This window comes from Herpailurus yagouaroundi, unplaced genomic scaffold (genome assembly GCF_014898765.1).
Source record: "Herpailurus yagouaroundi ecotype Mexico unplaced genomic scaffold, PumYag 100, whole genome shotgun sequence".
In the NCBI taxonomy this organism is placed as follows: Eukaryota; Metazoa; Chordata; class Mammalia; order Carnivora; family Felidae; genus Herpailurus; species Herpailurus yagouaroundi.
Genome location: NW_024412391.1, coordinates 49071658 through 49095272, shown reverse-complemented (window position 1 = coordinate 49095272; position 23615 = coordinate 49071658). Strand labels below are relative to the sequence as shown.

Sequence of the window (23615 nt, the reverse complement as noted above, 5' to 3'; positions counted from 1 at the left end):
ATTACAATTTTTTTTTAATGTTTATTTTTGAGAGCGAGTGTGCGAGTGGGAGAATGGCAGAGAAGGGAGGGCAGAGGATGAGAAATGGGCTCTGTACTGACAGCAGGGAGCCTGATGTGGGGTTCTAACTCAAGAACCACAAGATCATGACCTGAGCTGAAGTTGGATGCTTAAGCACCTGGGCCACCCAGGTGCCCCAGAAACACATTTTAAAGTGAGATACGTTTGATGTATAACATTGATTAATTAGTTTTAGTTGTGCAACATGAGTTTGACATGAGCATAGATTGAGAAACGGTGATCACAGTAGGTTTAGTTAACATCCATCACCACATGTGGTTGACATTTTTTTCCATGTGATGAATAGAAAATTTGAATAACATAACTATTAAGAAAATTGGATTTGTGATTTAAAAACCTCCCAAAAGGGGGGGTTCCTGGGTGGCTCAGTCGGTTAAGCATCCAACTCTTGGTTTTGGCTCAGCTCATGATCTTAGAGTTTCGTGAGTTTGAGCCCCATATCAGACTCTGCGCTGGTAATACAGAGCCTGCTTGAGATTCTCTCCCTCACTGTCTGCTCCTCTCTCCCTCACTGTCTGCTCCTCTCTGTCTCTGAAAATACATAAATAAACTTTAAAAAAAAAAAAAAAACTTCCCCAAAGGAAATATCCAGGCCCGGACTGTTTCACTGGAGAATTCTTCAGTTATTTCCAAATATTTAGGAATTAATATTAGTTCTACACAGTTTCTTACAGAAATACGAGAGGAGGGAACACTTCCTAATTTGTTTTATGAAGCTAGTAGTTATTATCCTGATTTCCAGACCAGAGCAGATAATAAAAAAAAAAAAAGAAAAGCACAAACTATTTTCCCTCATAAATCTAGAGCTAAAAATCCTTAGCAAAGTATTAGTAAGCAGAATTTGGCAACACAGAAGAAGGACCTATACCATGTGCAAGTGAGGTTTATTTTAGGGATGCAAAGCTGGTTTAATATCTGAAAATCCACATATTAACAGTTTTAAAGAAGACAAGAATGATTATGTTAAATGATGCATGAAAATCATTTTACCAAATTCAGTGTCCTTTTCTGATGAAAACTCTCAGAATAGAAACAGAGTAACCTCTTGAATTTGCATAAAGAACATGTTCCAAAAGCCTGTCGCACATTATACGTAATGGTTAAGGGTCTTTCTAAATCCCAAACACGTAGCATATGTTCAACTGCCCACTCAACATCTGAGCTGAAATATTTGATAGACATCTCAATATAAACTTGCAAAACTGAACCTCTCCTTTACCTGTACTCCAACCTACTCTTCCTTGTCTCCATCTCATTAGATGGCACATGTGACGCACGGCTTTGGAGTCATTCACGGTCTTGCTCGTTTACCCATGATAAACAGCAGGTTCTGCCAGACATACCCTGAGATTATACCCACATCTCATCTCTGACCTGAATTACTGCCTTTGCCCCGAAACTGCTTAGCCCCTGTCTTGGCTCCATTAGGGTCTATTTTTCACTCAGTAGCACGAGTACCTTTTAGGAGTTAAGTCAAATCAGGGCATTTCTCTAGCTAAAACTTCAGTAATTTCTCATGTCACCAATAAGGGCAATTTTGCAGTTGCCAAGGTGGAAAAAAAAAGTTTATAATGATCCTTGAGTAATTCCAGCATATTGTTAATGCTTTAATAAGTATTTATTGAGAAACACGTGTGTGCCAAGAACCCCATTAAGTATGGGGACTGTGACTCTGACTACTAAACCTGTTCATTATACTCCCAGAGTTTTGACTCCAGGGGAGAATACAGGTAGGCAATAATCCAGTGGGCTCAGTGCTAGGATTTGAAAAATACAGAGCGCTGGGAGAATGTTTGCGAAGGGCCCCTTTGCCAAAGGAAGTGAGAGGAAACTGAGAAAGTACCTGAAAGATAAATAGAACTGAAAAATAAATACACATTAGGCAGGTGAGGAGTGGGTAAAAAGGAAGAGATTAGTGGAAAATTGAATCCTTCAGAGAGAGAGGATGGGTATGACCAGGCAGGTGGGGCTGGTTCCTAGTGTGAAAGGGGGTCGAGATCACATAGGGTTTTATAGAGTGTGGTAAGACTTTTGAGACTTTATCTTAAAAAATAAGGATTATGAATTGGAGGATTATGAATAGTGACATCATAATATTTCTTTTTTTAGGAAGCTTATTTAGATGGCAGTTTGAGGAATTATTCATAGAGACAATAACGGAGGCAAAGGAAGTGTTTAGCAGAAATCCAGCTGAATGGTAGTGGTGATCTGGACCAGAGTGATGCCTGGAGAGAGGGAGCATAGTCGGCGTACTCACGAGAAGAGGTTGATAGCTCTTGACCAAGAGAGAAGGGGGCAAAGGAGGTGGCCCAAATTTCTGTTCGGGTGTCTAAAAAGAGCTGCTTTTTAGAGAAAATGATGAATTCAGATTTGTGCGAGATGACTTTGAATCATCTGTGAGACTTTCATGGGGAGAGGTGCCGTTGACCTTCTGAATTTGGGTTGAATGAGTAAAACAGTTTAGGAGAGAGAGAGAGAGAGAGATAGTTGGGATCGAGATTCGCATTTTCCCCTCCTTGAGCTAATAACTACTGTTTAACACTTGAGCATCTGAAATTGTAAGCTTCTTGTTATTGTACTGAGAAGAGGGATAAGTTAGGCTTGTTGAGACTTGTTGGGAAGTTGTGTTTACTTTTAAAAGTCATTGATCTTGAATGAAGAGACTATCTCTTGTTCAGACCTAGAGACTTCCTCTAGATGCTAAATATAACATTGTGATATATGACACACAGAGCCCTAGAACGTTGCCATTGCACTCTGTTGTCAGGGTGTGTTAAAGGGTCAGCACAGGGGGTGTTCCTTCGTAGAAACCTACAAACGTTGTGATTGGAATGTGGGCTCTGGAGTCAGGTTGCCACGATTTACGCTCTGGTTCTGCTGTGACTATGGGCAGGTTATTTAACTTCCCTGAGTTTGTTTTGTCCCGTATAAGGCGGAAACAATATCACCTACATCATGTGGTGTTTGTGCAAGTTGAGTTAATATTGGAAAGCATTCAGAACAGAAAACTGAATGTTAGCCATCAGTATTATTGCTGTTATTAATAGATGAGGCTTTGTTTATAGAGGTAACAGAGGACTCCGTGATGTTGAATGGGTGGTACACGGTCTAGGGGCAGCATGACTGGAAAGCCCAAAGTGTTAGTGAATTTCTGGAACTTCTTCGGTGAAGACCGTGAACTGCTGTGCCATGCAGATGATAGTTATTCTTTCACGATTTCATTCTTTCTAATCACGGGAGTGGGTGGTTATTATTAGGAGGAAACTGGGGGTTGTTAACTGCATATTAACACACAGGGAAAATGGAAGAGCATTGTGTTTCATCCGTATCACTAATGATGCTTTCTTACAGACCTGTGATTTTTGTTCTCGCCTGAAGAAATAGTGTTTCTGGGTAGGTTTTCTGCTCCATGAGAAACCATCCTCTTTAAACTTATAGGTGTACTGAAATTACAATGAAGATGGGTTCTTTTTTATTTTTGGAAAAGCTTTGCTTCATCACTGATTAAAAAAAAAAAAAAATGGATTGGGAGGAGGACAACAGACCGTGGGTCCAAATGCTGATGTCGAGGTCTGCACCGGTGAAAAGGCCAGTGGAAACGCAGGCTGGCAGTGCTAAATGCTCAGTGTTCCCATAAGGCTCCCGTTTTGAACAGTTAGATAAGTTCTTTCTTGTTCTTCCCTGGAATCCTGCTATGAAACATTCAGAGAGATGGGGAGAAGGAGGAGGGGAGAGAAGGGGAGGGGGGAAGGGTGTCACAGGGAGGGAGAGGGAGGGAGGCAGGTCATGCTTCGGTGATCGCTATTTTCACTGTTGGATACTTTCTCATAAACTATCTGCCTTTGAATTTTACAGGAATTTGAAAGTGACTATGTTGTGTTTAAGTCCAAAACTTTGGAATTTGACCGAAGGCTTGGGACAATTCTTTGTGAAGGTTTCTTTAACTGCAGTGGTTTAGAAGCTGCGTTCAAGGTTAGTTCTGAAGAAGCTATCATTAAAAAATATTTTCCTAGTGAATACATTCCTTTCGGATCCAGGTAGACTATTAACCAGTCACATGCTGTTTGCATTCACCTCCCTGAATTAAATTTTACGTACTGCTCTGATGAATGATGTGCACTCTGGACAAGGTCATTGTCAGGACTTTGGGGCATTGATCTTTTCTCAGATGCAGTGTTGTAGCTCTTGTTACCTTTAGAGTGAGGTTGGCATGGCCAATGAAATCCTGATTGAAAATTAAGCCTCCATGAAAAGTGGGAAATACCTCTTAATCTTAGATTTTTTTCTTTACCGTTGTTTACATGTGTTGGGTTTACCTGGCCACTTCATTACTCTGACTGAAACAAATAGCATTTTGGGTACTATGTTTCATGAGGTATAAGACATCATAGGTTTTCAAACACACCATTATTTTGTGTATAAAGAAAGGAAAGTGGTGCCAAAAAATTATGGTCCCATCGATTATATACCACAGTCCACTTTCAGATGTTAAGATGCAAAAAAATGTTGGACAGAGAACTGACGAAATGCAGTGTGCTATGTATGTATTCTGAGTTACATAAAAGAAATGCATCGTCGCAGACCTCCCAAAAGGACAGCTTATGAGATGAGGAAGAGGGACATATATGAAACTTGCTTGTCAAAGAAAAGAACTGTAAGTGACACGTAAATTCAGATGACATCCCACAAGAGGAACTGAGGCTTCTGTTTCAGGAGAAATACGCCTAGGGAATCTTGGGCACAATTCATTGAAAATGGCAGTGCAAAACAAGAGAATGGACACAGACTTCATGTAAGATACTGTCCAATTTTGACCTTCAGATTCACATGATCAGTCAGTTGGTGGTGAAGGTGGAATTGTCTTGGCCTGGGAAAGCATTTTAACATGGAGAATTGACAAGGATCAAATAGTTGTTCATTTTGTAAGAGCTGGGAGATGAAATGGAGATGCTGTTGCCCAAAATATATAGCCTGTTATTGTAGAATTAAGCTGCCTGTGATCCCATCTCTCAGAAATTACTATTTAATACCACCACTACTTTTTATTTGGCTAGAAATGCATACATGTATCTCTTTGACAAAAGTGACATCATAGGCTGGCCCTCGGCAACCTTTTTCACTTAGCAATCAATCATAAATATTTTCTTTTATAGCAGAATTCAATACTGTTTTTGTAATGGGTACCTAGTAATGTATCATACTCTCTGTTACTGGAGCTACTTTGTTTTTCATGCTTTTATAAATAACTAGAGGAAAGAATGTAGATGGTTCTCTTTACAGAGGCTCCTACCTGTTGTTGTTGTTGTTGTTGTTGTTGTTGTTGTTGTTGTTGTTAAAGCCTTTTTTTTTTTTAATGTTGGGGTGCCTGGGTGGCTCAGTCAGTTAAGTGTCCGGCTTTGGCTCAGGTCATGATCTCACAGTTAGCGAGTTCAAGCCCCATGTCTGGCTCTGTGCTGAGAGCGCAGAACCTGTTTGATATTCTCTCTCTCCCTCTTGGTCTGCCCCTTCCCTGCTCCTTCCTGCTTTCTCTCAAAAATAAATAAATAAACATAGGAAAAAAACCTAAAATGGGGCATCTGGGTGGCTCAGTTGGTGTGACTTCAACTCGGGTCATGATCTCACAGTTTGGGAGTTCTAGCCCCACGTCGGGCTCTGCGCTCACCTCTCGGAGTCTGGAGCCTGCTTGGCATCCTGTGCCTCCCTCTCTCTCCCCCTGACTTGTGCATGTGCTCCCTTTCTGTCAAAAGTAAATACATAAACATTTTAAAAATAGTGTTTGTTTATTTTTGAGAGAGAAAGAGAGTGCGACTGGGGAAAGGGCAGAGAGAGAGAGAGGCACAGAGGATCTGAAGCGGGCTCTCGCCCGACAGAGAGCCTGGACTCGCAGGGCTTGGACTCGCAAACCGAAAGATCAGGACCCGAGTCAAAGTTGGATGCTTAACCACCTGAGTCACCCGGGCGCCCCTGCTACCTCTTCTAATTCAAGTCTATCTTCTTCTCTTAGCACAACAGTTGATACGGATTCTCTTCTCGTGTGTGCCACTTCCCTTTTTCTAAACAACTTTGTCTTTTTGTCATGTATTTTTTTCTTTAACTTTCCCCATATTTGTACCTTGTCTGTGGAAACGTATAACATGAGCTCCTGCCTGGTAGCTCTGCAGGGGTGGACATCATCTTAGGTTTTTTGTTATATTTAGATACCTTCCTTCAGTGTCTTATGAAGCGAACACTTCATAACTGCTTGGGGTTGGGTAGACTGGTCGTCAGTAATGGAATGACACCCTGGTGAGGGTGACTGCAGGGAGAAAAGTGGCAGGGGACAAAACTTACAGGATTGCGTACTGAGGAAAAAACGATCTCTGCCACCGGTACAGGATGATAAACTGTGACCGTTGGCTGTTGGGTCCCAGGGAATAAATATTTGCAGACGCTTTTCCCAAGACCACAATTCATGCCTGCCCTTGGCAAAGACGTGACCAGGAAGGGCACTGGGCCCAAACACTGTTCTCCTCTAATGTGAAACTGTAGTTCAAAGCCTCCAAGTGTCGACACTCAATAAAAAACAAAACAAAGCCAAACGCGAAGGGATGTTTCTCTGAAATGTAGTGTGTCTGCGTGAAGCTAGACTGAAGTGTGCGAGTTAAAGTGTCTAGAGGAGTCCTCAGACAGTGAAAGTGGAAGCGATAAAAGTGTGACATGTGTAATGGTTCAGGTGGCAAGAGATTAAAAAAATTGTGGAAAGAGGAAAAGCTAGGAAAACAACATAAATAGCTAGTACTTGAATGGTGGCAATAGCCTTAGGAAAAGCCATGTTACGTAGTGAAAGTGGGAATTAGAAAATTACAGTGGATCTTAAAGATCTCAAATGGGATATTTAGGAGACGAAACATGTAGTGGGAGTCCATGTTTAATCGTTTGAGGTTGATAGGAAGGGAAGTGTTTTTTATACTCTTTACAGAATAGCTCTCAGTGCCATCATGACAAGGAAGCAAGAGGTGCCAGGGACCACAGTTCTCATCCCAGAGGGTAATTTTTAGCTACTTGGTCATGTGCACCTGCCTAAAGGGTTAAGACTTTTCTTCTTACCATTTCCTGGCTCTCCAGCCTCCCCATAGCCTCTGTGTCTTTTCTCTGTTACACTTGGAGTCACGTCTCACTAAACATATCAGGTAGACAAGATGAGATGTGGTCAGGAAGCTTCTGGTATTTCACTTGTGGTCAGTACAGTAAGTGTTTGAAAGAGCATGTTGGGAAATCAATGCATTTCCCTGCTGTCGGAGGATTGCGCTTCTTTGTTCAATCTCAGTCAGTGTTTGCTTCTGAATGTTAATACAAAATCCAAAGTCAACAAAATAGTGGTTGTAAGGAGAAAGTTTATTTGCATTTTGCTAGGTAGCTGCTAACCAAGCAGGTTTAAAAATGTTTAGCAGTTTCTATAGTACTTATAATTGATATTACCAGAGGAAAAAAAAAGCCTAATGTATCTAAACTGACCTCTAAGATACAGTTAAATCTACCTTTTACTTCGTACAATTTGTTTTTGTTGTTGTTGCTGCTGTTTTTCCCCCAGGGAATGTGGTTTATGTAAATATTTAGAAAATGTTAACAGGAAAGCTGTTTTTAAAGAACAGGTTTTTCCCCCCATTATTTTGCTTTAATTCCAGTGTAATTAACATACAGTGATAAATTAGTTTCAGGTGTACAATACAGTGATTCAACATTTCTGTACATTACATTACTTCAGCTCCATTGGTTAAGCATCCAGTTCTTGATTTCGCTCAGGTCATGATCTCCTGGTTGTGAGAGTGAGCCCTGAGTCGGGCTTTGCACTGGGCAGGAGCCTGCTTGAGATTCTCCCTCTCTGTCTGCCCCTCTCCCACTCAGCCTTGCTCACACCCTTTCTCTCTCTCAAACAATCCAAGAAAACAATTAAAAACCCCAATCCTGTACATTACTTAATGTTCATCCTATGTGTTCTCTTAACACCCCTCACCTGTTTCATCCATCATCCATCCCACATCCCCTCTGCTAACCACCAGTTCTCTGTTTTTGAGTCTTCTTCTCATCTTTTTTTTCGTCGTTAAATTTCACATACATGATATCATAGGTTATTTGTCTTCTTCTGAGTGATTTCTCTCACTTAGCATTATGCCCTCTAGATCCATCTATCCTGTTACAAGTGGCAAGATTTTATTCTTTTTTTATGGCTCATATTGTATTGTACATATACCATGTCTTTTCTACCTATTCATTTATTGATAGGCACTTGGGTTGTTTCCATATTTTGCTTTTGTAAATAATGCTACAGTCACATAGCGGTGTATATATCTTTTCAAATTAGTGTTTTGTATTTGGGTAAATACCCAGTAGTGCAATTACTGGATCATATGGTAATTCTATTTTTAATTTTGTGAGGAACCTCCATACTGTTTTCCACAGTGGCTGCACCAGTTTGCATTCCCACCAACGGTGCATCAGCCTTGCTTTTTTTTTTTTCCACATCCTCACCAACAGTTGTTGTTTAAAGAAAACAAAAATAGTTTTTTAAATGTTTTGTTTATTTTTGAGACAGAGACAGAGCATGAGTGAGGGAGGAGCAGAGAGAGAGGGAGACATAGAATCTGAACCAGGCTCCAGGCTCTGAGCTGTGAGCACAGAGCCCGATGCGGGGCTCGAGCTCACCCACTGTGAGATCATGACCTGAGCCAAAGTTGAACGTTTCCCCACTGAGCCACCCAGATGCCCGTAAAGAAAATAAATTTTGAGGGACACCTTAAGAAGGCATAGACATTGGTGTATGGTTTTCTGCCATCTTGATGGTGTTTACTGACTTTGAGGAGGTATCTTCTTTTAAAGAAATATCTATATAACAGGTCTAGTAACTGACATTTGATGAAACCCACACAGAGTAAGCAAGTGACAAAATAATTTTAAATGACCCCTTGGTTGTTTAGGGCCCGCACCGGGAAGCCCCGGCCCTGGTGCCAGACTGCCCAGTGTCCAACAGCAGCCCTGCCACTAGCTGTGAGAATTTGGGGAAATGACTCCCTCTCCACGACTCCGTTTTCTTCTCTGAAAGATGTGACAACAGCATTGTAAGGCCCTTAAAATACAGTACGTGGCACCTCGCAAGCATTATTTAAACACATCTTATATGACAGTGTGCATTTTAATTACATCGTTTTGCTTGCAAGGAAAGCTGTCTGACGCCGGCATGCAGAAGGATCCACGTGGGGCAGAAGACAAGGCAGGAGGCTAGTGGAGATCCAAGGTCAGGCTCCTCAGATAGCTAAGCCTTGTGGAAACTGGTGGTGAAAGTTCGTTTGGATTTGGGTGGGGAGCCTGGACTGAGCGAGGAGGGCTGAAGGACCTTTACTGTCCTGCTTGCCGGTGATGTGATCCTGTTCCAGTCCACTTCTTTTTCTTCTGTCTCCCTATTGGTTTCCTCCCCTTGCTGATAGTTTTTGTTCACTCCTAATTTTGCCATGGTGACTTCAATCTGCTGTGCCCCAATTCTTTTCCGGAGGAGGAGAGAATGTGATGAGTTCAAGGCATTAGTTTGAGGTAGGACATTCCTGTCAAAGGAGATGTCTGCCTGTGGGATAGTTGCCCTGGGAGCAGGTCACCACTACGGCGCGAGGCCACCGTGTCGGGGGTCGCTGGGTGGTGTGGCAGGCAACATGGCTGCCATGCGCAGGACAATCACAGTAACTGGTACATTCGGTATAATTTACTATGACTGTTATTATCATGAAGTGTATTTATTTTGACGGAAACAGAAACAGCTTGAGTGGGGAGGAGACGGAGTCCCCAGCAGGCTCAGCACTGCCAGCTCAGCACGATTAGGGCCACGAACTCGCAAAACCGTGAGATCATGATCTGAGCTGAAACAAGAGTTGGACGCATAACCGGCTGAGCCACCCAGGTGCCCCTGGCAGAATTACTAAAGGTGTGACCTGGAGGGCCTCCATATGGATATTCTTGTATCGAAAGAGCCTACGTGTAGGAGGGGAGAACAAATAAAGAGGGCACACGTTTTACTTCTGTTTTTCATATCTGCACAGTCTCTTCTAAAACATTTCCCGGTGCCCAGCAGGCGGAAGTAGTGTTATCTGCGAGCAGAGACTGCTGATAGGCAGTAGTTAATTTCTGACTCCTCTCATTTTCTGCTGAGGCAGGGAAATTGCTTTACATTTAGTATTTGCTTTATTGGACAAATGTTTTCAATTTGGAGGTACTTTAGGATTCTCTTAGGGTTCTAGAATTTTGTTTTATCTCTAGTCATATAGGAGGTTTAATGGGGGGAAATAATGGAGTATTTGTATTAAAAACCCACAGTTCTTAACCTGGTAACTTTGATTTTTCACAGCTTTTGACCGTATTTGGGAATTTTCTAGAGAAACCGGTTGTCATGGAAATCTTCAGCCCACATTATAGCACACTAGTGCTCATGTTTGACGTGGAGTTGGATATGTGTAAGCAGTTGTATAATGAACACGTGAAGCAGGTAAGTAGGGGGGTGAAGTTGAGCACATCCACAGCATCATTTTTGTGGGTAATGACCATCAATTGGGACTTGATTTAATGATACCTAAAGAGTAGATATGGGCCCTAAGCCTTTTATGCCTTTATTTAATTGGTTTCTTTATGCAGATGAACTTGGCTTAGGACCATAACCCTACTACTCAAGTTCTTAACACCTACGTTTTATGTGTTTGTACTGTAAAACTACCAAAATGAACAATTGCTTACAAGGTTGGAATGCACTCTGATTACATATTTCCTTTCTTCCTCTTCACCAAAATATCAATTTGCAGATTGAACGTGGAAATGTAGTTCTCCACAGGAATATGCCTTTTACCTCAGGCAACATCAAATGGGCTAAAGAGGTCCTTGAACGACTTCAAACGTTTTGGTCCAATTTTGCATCTCTCCGGTATTTGTAAGTTATTAGGCTTATTTCACGGTAAAACCATCCTAATGAGACAGGCAATTTTTATGGGGGTCAGTGAGCTGTTCATTTTAGCACTTACAGAGTCTTTGCCCTTACATTTGACTCTTACTTGGCTCAGTTCATTGAGAAGGATTCATCTTCATGATTTTAAAATGCATTCAATGGGACTCTTAAAACTTCATCTCTTTAGGTCCATGCATAATTTCTTTTCACTTTTCGTTTTCACTGACAATACGTTGGTAGCTTTTTGTTACTTTTCTTCAGTAACTAGCACTCCTTTTATTTTGCAGATTTTCTGTACCTGCCTCTCTTCTTTGTAGGAATTGGGAACTTTCTGCTGTTGACATTCAGTTACATCTTTGGAGTTCCATTAATTTGATAACTGTCTTTTAAGGCAAAGACAATTCATAACCATTATTTGGCATTTATTGTTTCTATTCCTGTTTTTATAGTACATTTTATCATACTTTCTATTTTATGTTTTACTGTCAAGTAGTCAAGCTGAAATCTAATATGTAGAAAAATCGTATTCCTACAGATTCTTGGAAAGTCCTGATGATGCCCTAGTTTATCAGAAGTATACTGAAATGACAACTTTGCTAGACCAATTTGAAAATTCTATCTATGATGAATGGAAAAGTAATGTTGATGAAATCTGTGAATTCAATTTGAATCAACCCTTGGTTAAATTCAGTGCCATAAATGGTCTTCTCAGTGTCAACTTTGACCCAAAGGTAGGGGTTTGATATTTTTAAGTTGTTTCATAGATAGCATTTTTATTACAAGTAAGTCTCTGATGCTTCCAGCCATTTATATTTAATTTTGGGAGACTGTCCGTGCCATTAGGAATATAACTGAAAACTTAAAAAAAAAAAACTTATTTTTGAGAGAAGAGAGAGCACCAGTGGGGGAGGGGTAGAGAGAAAGGGGGACAGAGGATCTGAACTGGGCTTCACTCTGACAGCAGCCAGCCCGAAGCGAGGCTCAAACCTACAAACCGCGAGATCATGACGTGAGTTGAATTTAGACGCTCAACTAACTGAGCCACTCAGGTGCCCCCTGAAAACAACTTCTAATAGGTTGTAGTTTTAGAGATTGGTTTCCCAAATGCTGTATTAATTACTGTTTATTTTGCCTTGTAATTGCCACTTCTACCTTCACTGAATAATGAGTTGAGAGTGGGGTCCATTCCATTTTACCTTTGTGTTTTTTGATTCCAGCATAGTGTCTGACGTGTGGTAATACCTAATGTTAGCTCAATTGAATGTAATTATAGTCTTTATCAGTTTTCTGGCTTGAATTTTATTTGCTTTTGGTTCACTAAAATTTTATCACAGAAGTTAAGGTTTGGGGAGTTGACAAAATGTATGGAATGAGAGACCTTTTTTAATCCTTTGGGTGGATAATGGTAAATGATTTGTCATAATATCTTTCAAAGGGACAATAAACTCTAATATGTTAAATTAGTAATTCTTATAAAATAGTTTTCAGAAAAACACAAAACAACATATAAATGCCCCAAATAGTGTGAACAGTTAAGGGGCGCCTGGGTGGCTCAGTTGGTTGAGCGTCCGACTTTGGCTCAGGTCATGACCTCGCGGTTCATGAGTTCAAGCGTTGGGCTAGGGTTTGTGCTGACAGCTCGGAGCCTGGAGCCTGCTTCGGATTCTGTGTCTCCCTCTGTCTCTGCCCCTCCCCTGCTCGCATTCTTTCTCTCTCTCTCTCTCTCTCTCAAAAAAAAAGATTAAAAAAAAATTAAAAAAAAATGAACAGCTAAGTAGTATCCAGGATGAAATTTACCTTTATTGAAGAGAGATCATTTTTATTTTATGATAAACCATATAACAAAAAGAAATTTCATAAATTCTCTGAGGAAGTTTATTTTCTCAAAACCTCATTACATGTTATGTAATTGATAAGAATGTAATAATGAAAACACAGAAAGTTTAATAGAAATTACCTATGGTTTGCTTATATTTATATATAATGTACTCTCTGTGCATATATTTGCTAAATGATATATATGTAGGCATATATGTATTTTAACTTATTTCCAACTTTGAGAGCTTGGCAGGAGACACAAAATAAGCTTTTTCTTAATGTTTATGTATTTTGAGAGAGAGAGATAGGGGGAGAGTACAAGTGGGGGAGGGGCAGAGAGAGAGAGAGAGAGAGAGAGGGAGAATCCTAAGCAGGCTCTGTGCTGTCAGTGTGAGTCCCATGCAGGGCTTCATTTCATGAACCGTAAGATCATGATCTGAGCCAAAATCAAGATTTGGCTATTTACCCAACTGAGCCATCGAGGCACTCCTAAACTTTTCTATTTACCTAAAAGAATGTGCTTTACAGGAAAGGGCAAACATATAAAAATATCTATTTGTGAGTTGCTTTTACAAAAAAATTAGTCAAAATTTGGCTAATTTTTTAGATAGTGAAGATTATATACTGTTTTTTAGTGATTTCCCTTTCATGTCAGTTGTATTGTATACCTAGGTAGGAAATGGGCCTCACTGGATTTTATTGTCATAATCTGCACCCAAATTCTGATCTGTTGCCCTGAAATAGTACAGAGAATAGCATCACTTAGTTATGTTTACAAACCTTAGCACATACATGTATAAATACATGACCTGGAGAACTGAGGGTTTCTTTCATCCCTAATTTCATAAAACCAGCTTACAGAAACTAAATTCGTGAGAAGTTCCAGGGATAATTCCTGTGTTTATACCTGAAGGGATGATAAAAACACAGACTATATGTTACTAGTTAACCTGTGGTGTAACAATCTAAGGGAGTCAACTGGTCTACCTTAAAAAGGTGTTGTGCAGTCTTTTCCTCAGAGCCTGTGATTCAGAGGTGTAGTCATTTCTGCTACATGACATATGCCTTCCTAAAAATCACTGCACTAGGAAAGATTGCACTGTAAAAAGTACTGGGCTTATAGGGAAAATGGGGTTAGGGCTGTCATACTTTAAAAGCTGTAAGCAAGGGGTGCTTGGGTGGCTTGGATGATTAAGTGTCTGACTGATGTTATCAGCTCAGTTCATGATCTCATGGTAATGAGATCCAGCCCCATGTAGGGTTCTGTGCATAGTGTGGAGCCTTCTTGAAGTTCTTTCTCCGCCTCTCTCTGTCCCTCCCTCACTTGTTCTTTCAAAATAAGTAAATAAACCTAAAACAACTGTAAGCAATGCATTAAAGAAACAGGAATGTAGTACCTCAAGATCATAAAAGCCATATATGAAAAACCCACTGCTAACATCATCCTCAATGGGGAAAAATAGAGCTTTCCCCCTAAGGTCAGGAAAACAAGGATTTCCACTCTCACCACTGTTATTCAACATAGTGTTGGAAGTCCTAACCTCAGTAATCAGACAACACACACAAAAAAGGCATCCAAGTCAGCAAGGAGGAAGTCAAACTTGCACTTTTTGAAGACAACATGATACTCTATGTGAAAAAGAAAAGACTCCACCCCAAACTGCTAGAACTGATCCATGAATTCAGCACAGGATTCAGTCACAGGATATAAAATCAGTGTTTAGAAGTTGGTTGCATTTCTATACACCAGTTATGAAGTAGCAGAAAGAGAAATCAAGGAATCGATCCCGTTTACAATTGCACCAAAACCCATAATACCTAGGAATAAACCTAATCAGAGAGGTGTAAGATCTGTACACTGAAAACTATAGAAAGTTAATAAAAGAAATTGAAGATTTCCAAAAAAAAAAAAAAAAAAAAAAAAGGAAAAACATTCCATGCTCCTGGATAGGAAGAACATATATTGTTAAAATGTCAATACTGTCCAAAGCACTCTACATACTCAATGCAATACCTATCAAAATAACACCAGCATTCTTCACAGAGCTAGAAAAAATAATCCTCAAATTTGTATGGAACCAGAAAAGACTCCGAATAGCCAAAGCAATCCTGAAAAAGAAAACCAGAGCAGGAGGCATCACAATTCCAGTCTTTAAGCTGTATTACAAAGCTGTAATCATCAAGACAGTATGGTACTGGCATAACAGACACATAGATCAATTGAACAGAAGAGAGAAGCCATAAATGAACCCACAAAGGTATGGCCAACTCATCTTTGACAAAGCAGCAAAGAGTATCCAATGGAATAAAGACAGTCTCTTCAGCAAGTGGTGCTGGGAAAACTGGACAGCGACATGCAGGAGAATGAACCTGGACCACTTTCTTACACCATACGCAAAAATAAACTCAAAATGGATGAAAGACCTAAATATTAGAAAGCTATTAAAATCTTAGAAAAGATAACAGGCAAGAAATTCTTTGACCCTGGCCACAGCAACTTCTTACTAGACATGTCTCCGTAGGCAAAGAAACAGAAGAAAAAATGAACTATTGGGACCTCATCAAGATAAAAAGCTTCTTCACGGTGAAGGAAACTATCAGCAAAACTAAAAGACAGCTGATGGAATGGGAGAAGATACCTGCAAATAACCTATCAGATAAAGGGTTAGTATCCAAAATCTATAAAGAACTGATTAAATTCAACACCCAAAAATAATTCAGTGAAGAAATTGGTAAAAGACACTTTTCCAAAGAAAACATACAGATGGCTAACAGACACATGAAAAGATGCTCAACATCACTCATCATCAGAGAAATACAAATCAAAACCACAACGAGATACCACCTCACACCTGTCAGAATGGCTAACATTAACGACTCAGGCAACAATAGATGTTGGTGAGGATGCAGAGAAAGAGGATCTCTTTTGCACTGCTGGTGGGAATGCAAACTGGTACAGCCACTCTGGAGAACAGTTGGGGGTTCCTCAAAAAATTAAAAATAGAACTACCCTATGACCCACTAATTGCACTACTAGGTATTTATCCAAGGGTTACAGGTGGGATGTTTCGAAGGGGCATATGCACCCCAGTTTTTATAGCAGCGCTGTTGACAATAGCCTAAGTCCGGAAAGAGCCCAAATGTCCATCGACTGATGAATGGATAAAGAAGATAAAGAAGATTGTGTGTGTGTAATATTTCTCAGTAATCAAAAAGGATGAAATTTTGCCATTTGCAACAACATGGATGGAACCTAGAGTGTATTATGCTAAGTGAAGTAAGTCAGAGAAAGACAACTATCATATGACTTCACTCATATGTGAAATTTAAGATACAAGACAGATGAACATAAAGGAAGGGAAGCAAAAATAATATAAAAACAGACAAACCATAAGAGAGTCTTAAATCCAGAGAACAAACTGAGAGTTACTAGAGGCAAGGTGGGTGGGTGGGGGGGGAGGCTAAATGGGTAAGGGACATTAAGGAGGACGCTTGTTGGGATGAGTACTGGGTGTTATATATGAGTGACGAATCAGTAAATTCTATTCTGGAATTACACTGTATGTTAACCAACTTGGATGCAATTTAAAAAAAAAAAGAGGGAAAAAAAGAAAGAGGCAAACCAAGAAACAGACTCTTAACTAGAGAGAACAAACTAATGGTTATCAGAGGGAAGGTGGTTGGAGTCATGGGTGAGGTAGGTGATGGGGATGAAGGAGTGCACTTAATGTGATGAGCCCTGAGTGTTGCACAGAAATGTTGAATCACTGTATTGTACACCTGAAACTAATATCACACTGTGTGTTAATGAATTTAAATAAAAATTTTAAAAAAAGGAATGTAGGAAAAACAGCATTATTTTATACATTTTAAATGGATAAATAAATAATATGTAGCTACCACAGTAAATATGACTTTCCCTTGACAAAGACCTGAAGTTTGCTCATGGAAGTAGGTGTTGGAAAGGTTGCAGTTTGTGTGTTACTGTGAAGTGATGGAAGGAGAGTTCTCTGATACCAGGCAGAAAGTTGTACCCCCCTCCCACCCCTGCAGGTGAGTGGGCGTGGCTCCTCATGCGTGAATGAACTGAAGTACTTGGTGGCTGTTTGCATATGAGCATTTTGTGTATTTCTAAATGATTTTTTTAATTAAAAAGGTTTTTTTTAATATTTATTTTTGTGAGAGAATAAGAGTGTGAGCAGGGGAGGGGCAGAGAGAGAGGGAGACACAGAATCTGAAGTGGGCCCCAGGCTCTGAGCTATTGGCTCAGAGGCTGACGAGGGCTTGAACTCACGAGCCAAGTCGTGAGGTCATAACCTGAGCCGAAGTTGGGTGCTTAACTGACTGAGCCATCCAGGCGCCCCTAATTTTTAAAATTTTTATTGGAGAGCATGAGGGGCAGAGAGACAGAATTCCAAGCAGGTTCCACACTCACTGGGGAGCGGATGCGGCTCACTCCTATGATCCTGGGATCATAACCCAAGCTGAAATAGACACTCAACCAACTGAGCCACCCAGGTGCTCCTTGCCTATTTCTAAGCTTTCCAGTTGAGTTGGGTGCGGTTTTTACTTTTACCTGGTGTTTCTTCCTAATGAAATTGCAGATAAGCATAGACAAAATAGGTGGTATCCTCACTTTGCTAGTGTATCAATCACATTGGAACACATTTATGTTTTCAAAACAAACATTGTAACAGGAAGAAGGTACTGGGAAAACATTGAGGTCCGTTTATGGCCTTCAATTTCATCTGTCCATGTGCACATGTTGCTGTCTTTTGCTTAAATTCTTTCCCTGACTGTGGGCCATAACCAGTGATAGATACCTTTATTATTTATATTTCCACATCATAAGGAATGTATGATTGTTACGTGTATGCTTAAAAAGCGTGTGAAACAGCAGCCTCAGTCAGTTAAGCCTTGACAGTTTGAGAGTATTGTAACCATTGGATGAAATTTTAAGTGTTGGGATTTTAATGTGTGTTGAAAGAGAATGCTCTTCTTAAAATACATAATGATCCTTGATTTTCTTTTAAAAGCTAGTGGCTGTATTGAGAGAAGTGAAATACCTTTTGATGTTGAAGAAATCCAACATACCAGATTCAGCTTTAGCCATCTTCAAAAAGAGAAACACTATTTTAAAGGTTAGTGTTTTTAGGGTATTTTTTGAACAGAAATATTTTTTTTACTTGTGTTTTTCTTTTTTTATTTTTTTGAGAGAGGGAGAGTGAGCGTGAGCTGGGCAGAGGGGTGGAGGGAGAAAGAGAATCTTAAATAGACTCCACATTCATCATGGGCCCCGAATGCAAAGCTTGATCCCATGACCCTGGGATCATGACCTGAGCCAAAATCAGGAGTCAGATGCTCAGCCGACCGAGCCACCTACGCACCGCTGAACACAAGAACAAGTGTCTTGATTTGTAATTATTAACATGTAGACCAATAGTACTTTGATGCCTTTAAGATACATAGCTATAACATATTTGGCCCTTTTTGTTTGGGGATTTCCTTTGCTCAGTACATTGGAAATCTTGAACTTCTTGTGCAAGGATATAATCAGCTGAAGCAGACTCTTCTGGAAGTGGAATACCCTCTGGTTGAAGAGGAGCTGAGGGCCGTGGATGAGCAACTAGAGGCAGCCGCGACGTCGCTGACGTGGCAGGATGACTGCTGGGGATACATCGAGAGGGTGCACACAGCGACGGCGGAATTGGCACACAGAGTTGAGCGTGCGCGGAGCAATGTTAAAGTCATCCAGCAAACCATGAAGGCGTGGGCCGAGTGTACGCTTCTGCCCAGGAGGGAGCACCGAAGGGAGGCTGTCTTTACCTTGGAGGACAAGAGTGATTTGTTCTCTAAAAAGTACAAGCGAATTCAGGAAGATGGCTGCAAGATACATAACTTGGTGGAGGTAATTGCTTTTAAGGTTTTGAAATAGATTGAAGAGCTTTTCAATTAGCTGAGAAGGCAGCAGACCTACACAACCTTATAATGCAGGATTGTTTTATTAGGGCTGAGAGAGCTTTATGTGTGGTTTTGTTAAGCATTTAAAATGGAGAAATTTGTCTTGCTCGCCTATTGGAATGTGAGATACTTTCATGAAACGCAAAGGCTAGAGAGGGGATCCTTGTGTTTGTCATAGCTACATGCTCTTGTGGCAGCTGTCCATAGCTAGCATTGTTGGTGGGGTGCCTGTGTCAGCCGTCTTGTCTGCGTCATCTCCTGCCACCCTCTCAGCCTTCTAAGGGTGGTGATAAGTAGTCACTCTTTTTTTTTTTTAACAAGTATTTGAATTTTTAAAACTATTCTAGAGTTGTCAATTTAAGAGAAAATAAAATAAAATAGAACAAGGCAGAAAAATAAAAGTAACCAAACAAAAAGTCCCTTATCTGTTGGACCTTATATTCTAGTTGGAAAATAGAGACAATAACAAAAACAGAATAAGTCAATTGGTCATAGGATAAATGGTAAAAAATAGAGCAGGTAGGATACGGAATCATTGGTAGGGGAGGTGTACTTTTTAAAATTCTAGTTAGTTAACATTCAGTGCGATATTGATTACAGAGTAGGATTCAGGGATTCATCACCTATGTTCAACAACCAGTGCTCATTACAACAAGTGCCCTCCTTAATGCCCATCACCCATCTAGTCCGATTTCCACCCTCCTCCCTCCGTCAACCCACAGTCTATTCTCTATCATTAAGTCTTTTGTGATTTGTTTCCTTCCCTGGTCTTTTTATTCCCCCCGCTTTCCATATGTTCATCTGTTTTGTTTCTTAAATTTCACATACGAGTGAAATCATACGGTATTTGTCTTTCTCTGATTTATTTCGTTTAGCATGATACATTCTACTTCCATCCACATCATTGCAAATGGCAGGATTTCATTCTTTTTGATTGCTAATATTCCATTGTATGTGTGTGTGTGTTCGTGTGTGTATCACATTTTATTTATCCATCATCAGATGAACATTTGGGCTCTCTCCATAGTTTAGCTTTTGTTGATAATGCTGCTATAAACATTGGAATGCATGTACCCCTTTGAATCTGTATTTTTGTCTCCTTTGGGTAAATACCTAATAGTGCAATTGCTGAATTGTAGGGTAGTTCTAGTTGTAGTTTCTTGAGGAACCTCCACACAGTTTTCCAGAGTGGCTGCATCAGTTTGCATTCCCACCAGCAGTACAAGAGGATTCCCCTTTCCCACATCCTCACCAACACCTGTTGTTTGTTGTGTTGTTAATTTTAGCCATTCTAATGGGTGTGAGGTGGTATCTCATGGTTTTGATTTGTATTTCCCTGATGATGAGTGATGTTTAACATCTTTTCATGTGTTGGCTGTCTGGATGTCTTCTTTGGGAAAGTGTCTATTCATGCCTTCTGCCCATTTCTTAACTGGGTTGTTTTTTGGGTGTTCTCTAATATTTTGGTTATTAACCTTTTAACAGATAGATCCTTTGCAAATATCTTCTCCCATTCCATAGGCTGCCTTTTAGTTTTGTTGATTTTTTACTTTACTGTGCAGAAGCTTTTTATCTAGATGAAGTCCCAGTAGTTTATTTTTCCTTTTGTTTCCCATTGGCAACATGTCTAGTAAGAAGTTGATGTGGCCAAGGTCAAAGAGGTTGCTGCTTGTGCTCTCCTCTAGGATTTTGATGGTTTCTGTTGGACATTTAGATCTTTCATCCATTTTGAATTTCTTTTTGTATGTATGGTGTAAGAAAGTGGTCCAGTTTCATTCTTCTGCCTGTAGCCATCCGGTTTTCCCAACACCATTTGTTGACGACTGTCTTTTTTCCACTGACTACCCTTTCCTGCTTCGTTGAAGATGAGTTGACCATATAGTTGGGAGTCCATTTTGGGGTTTTCTATTCTGTTCCATTGATCTATGTGTCTGTTTTTGTGCCCATACTATATAGTACATATATTATAGCTTTGTAATATAGCTTGAAATCCAGGATTGTGATACCTCCAGTTGTGTTTTTCTTTTTTAGGATTGCCTTGGCTATTCAGGGTCTTTTGTGGTTCCATATAAATTTTAGGATTGTTTGTTCTAGCTCTGAACAATGTTGGTAATATATTCATAGGGATTGCATTAAATGTGTAGATTGCTCTGGGTAGTGTAGACATCTTAACAATGTTTTTTCTTCTAATCCATGAGCATGGAAGCCTTTTTCATTTCTTTGTGTCCTATTCAGGTTTTTTCATAAGCGTTCTATAGTTTTTGGAGTACAGATCTTTTACCTCTTCAGTTAGGTTTATTCCTAGGTATCTTACCGTTTTAGGTGCAATTGCAAATTGGATCGGTTCCTTGATTTCTTTTTCTGCTGCTTTGCTAGCGGTGTATAGAAATGTGACAGATTTCTTCACATTGATTTATATCCTGTGACTTTGCTAAATTCATGTACTGCTTCTAGCAGTTTTTCAATGGAGGCTTTTGGGTTTTCTACATAGAGTATCATGTCACCTGTGAGTAGTGAAAGTTTGAGTTCTACCTTGCTGATTTGTATGGGGGGGGGGGGTATTTTATACGAAGTGGTTTGAAACACTTTCTTAATAAGGTAGCAGTTCTGCATTGAACCAGAAGGGAAAGAGAATGAGCCATGTAGATATCAGGAGAAGGATGCTGTAGGTAGCAAAAGTACAGAAGTTTGAGGAAAGAACACAGTTGGCCTGTCCCAGGATCAGTTAGAGAGCCAGCATGCCTGAAGCAGAATTCATAAGGGGAATAGTGGTAGCTGATAAAAGCTTAGAAGGGACTAAGGATCCATCATAGGGGATGGGGGCCATTATGAGAAATTTGGTTTGTACTGGGAGGTGAAATGGCAGCAGAGACTCTCTGTTCCAAGGCTTGGCCTGTTGACTGTAAATCAGGGGTTGGGGAGCAAGGAGGTTGTAGGAGGTAGAGAGACCATTAGGAGATTAGTTTAATAATTCAGGCGACAATGGCTTGGGTCAGAACGGTAGCGATAGAAGCAGTCATGCTGGATGTATGTTGAAGGTGGAACCACCAGGATTTGCTGTGGTGAGTCAGGAGAGAGCGATGTCAAGGATGAGTTGAGATTTTTTGGTCTGAGCAACTGGAAAATTGGAGTTTCCCTTTAGTGATATGGGGAAGACTGTGAGAGAGTGGATTTTGTATGAAGAGAGAGGCTTTGGCTTGGGCCATGTTAGTGAGAGAGGCACGCTCAAGGGGATATTTTGCATAGGCTGGCACTGCAGTCGAGTCTGGACTTTGGGGTTAGAAGTCTAGGCCAGTGACACAGAGCTGAGAGCCGGGAGCATGTATGTCATATGGGAAGCCACAGACTTACCTGGCTTCAGGTAGGGATTAATTGTAGATAGAAGAGAGGCCCGAGGACTGACCTTGAAGTCATCCCTGAGGCCAGGGAGGAGGGCAAGGTCCAGCACAGGAAGCGGAGAAGGCCAGTGAAGTAGAGGGAAAATCAAGAGAGATGCTGTCCTGGAAATCCCGTCAAGAAAGGATTTCAAGAAGGAGGAAGCGTTTGACTTTGTCCCGTCCTGATTTATGACCGGAAAATGAGGGCCGAGATTGGCAGTCAGATTTTGCACCATGGGAGCCATTGGTGACTGTGACAGAGCTAACTCAATAGAATGGAAGCCAAATTGGAGCGACTGACGAGAATGGGAGAAATGGGACCAGAAATCCTCTAAATTCAGGAGCTCTAGGGGGTGGGAACTGAAAACTGCACAGTGCCTGGGGCGTGTCAGGGATGGGGAGGATTTTATTTTATTTTGTTTTGTATAGTTATTTATTTACTTGTTTTTAAATTAAAATGGTTTTTTAAAAATGTTTATTTTTGAGAGAGATAGAATGTGAATGGGGGGAGGGGCAGAGAGAGAGGGAGACACAGAATCTGTAGCAGGCTCCAAGGCTCTGAGCTGTCAGCACAGAGTCCAACATGGGTCTTGAACTACTGAACTGTGAGATGGTGACCTGAGTAGAAGTCAGCTGATTAACTGACTAAGCCACCCAGGTGCCCCATTGTTTTGTTTATTTTTGATTAAGAATTTTAAAAGTTTCGGGGCGCCTGGGTGGCGCAGTCGGTTAAGCGTCCGACTTCAGCCAGGTCACGATCTCGCGGTCTGTGAGTTCGAGCCCCGCATTAGGCTCTGGGCTGATGGCTCAGAGCCTGGAGCCTGTTTCCGATTCTGTGTCTCCCTCTCTCTCTGCCCCTCCCCCGTTCATGCTCTGTCTCTCTCTGTCCCAAAAATAAATAAACGTTGAAAAAAAAATTAAAAAAAAAAAGAATTTTAAAAGTTTATTTATTTTGAGGGAGGGAGGGAGAGGAGGCAGAGAGAAAATATGTGAGTGGGGGAGGGGCAGAGAGAGAGTGCCTGTGCGAGGGGGGTGCAGAATCCCAAGCAGGCTCTGTGCTGTCACTCAGAGTCTGATCTGGGGCTCAATTTCACGACAATGAGATCATGACCTGAGCTGAAATCAAGAGTCATATGCCTAACCAATTCTGCCATGCAGGTGCCTTGGGAAGATTTTTTTTTTAAGTTTATTTATTTTTGAGAGAGACAGAGACAGTGTGAGTGGTGGAGGGGGAGAGAGAGAATCCCAACCAGAGAATCCCACCGACAGTGCAGAGCCCGACATAGGACTCGATCTTGCGAACTGTGAGATCATGACCTGAGCTGAAACTAAGAGTTGGACTCTTAACCAACTGAGCCACCCAGGCACCCCTGGGAGGATTTTATTTTTAATGCTGGTTGATGTTTTGGGGTGATAGAAGT

General features: G+C 40.8%; 1 protein-coding gene across 1 annotated transcript in view; it reads left to right on the top strand.

The window, feature by feature from the left end:
• DNAH11 (dynein axonemal heavy chain 11) overlaps positions 1-23615 on the top strand; it is a 358576-nt gene that overhangs the window by 52353 nt on the left and 282608 nt on the right. Inside the window, 6 exon segments of the mRNA XM_040472462.1 lie at positions 3937-4053; positions 10451-10588; positions 10899-11023; positions 11574-11769; positions 17893-17997; positions 18372-18764. Of these exon segments, the coding sequence (XP_040328396.1) occupies positions 3937-4053; positions 10451-10588; positions 10899-11023; positions 11574-11769; positions 17893-17997; positions 18372-18764 (1074 nt within the window).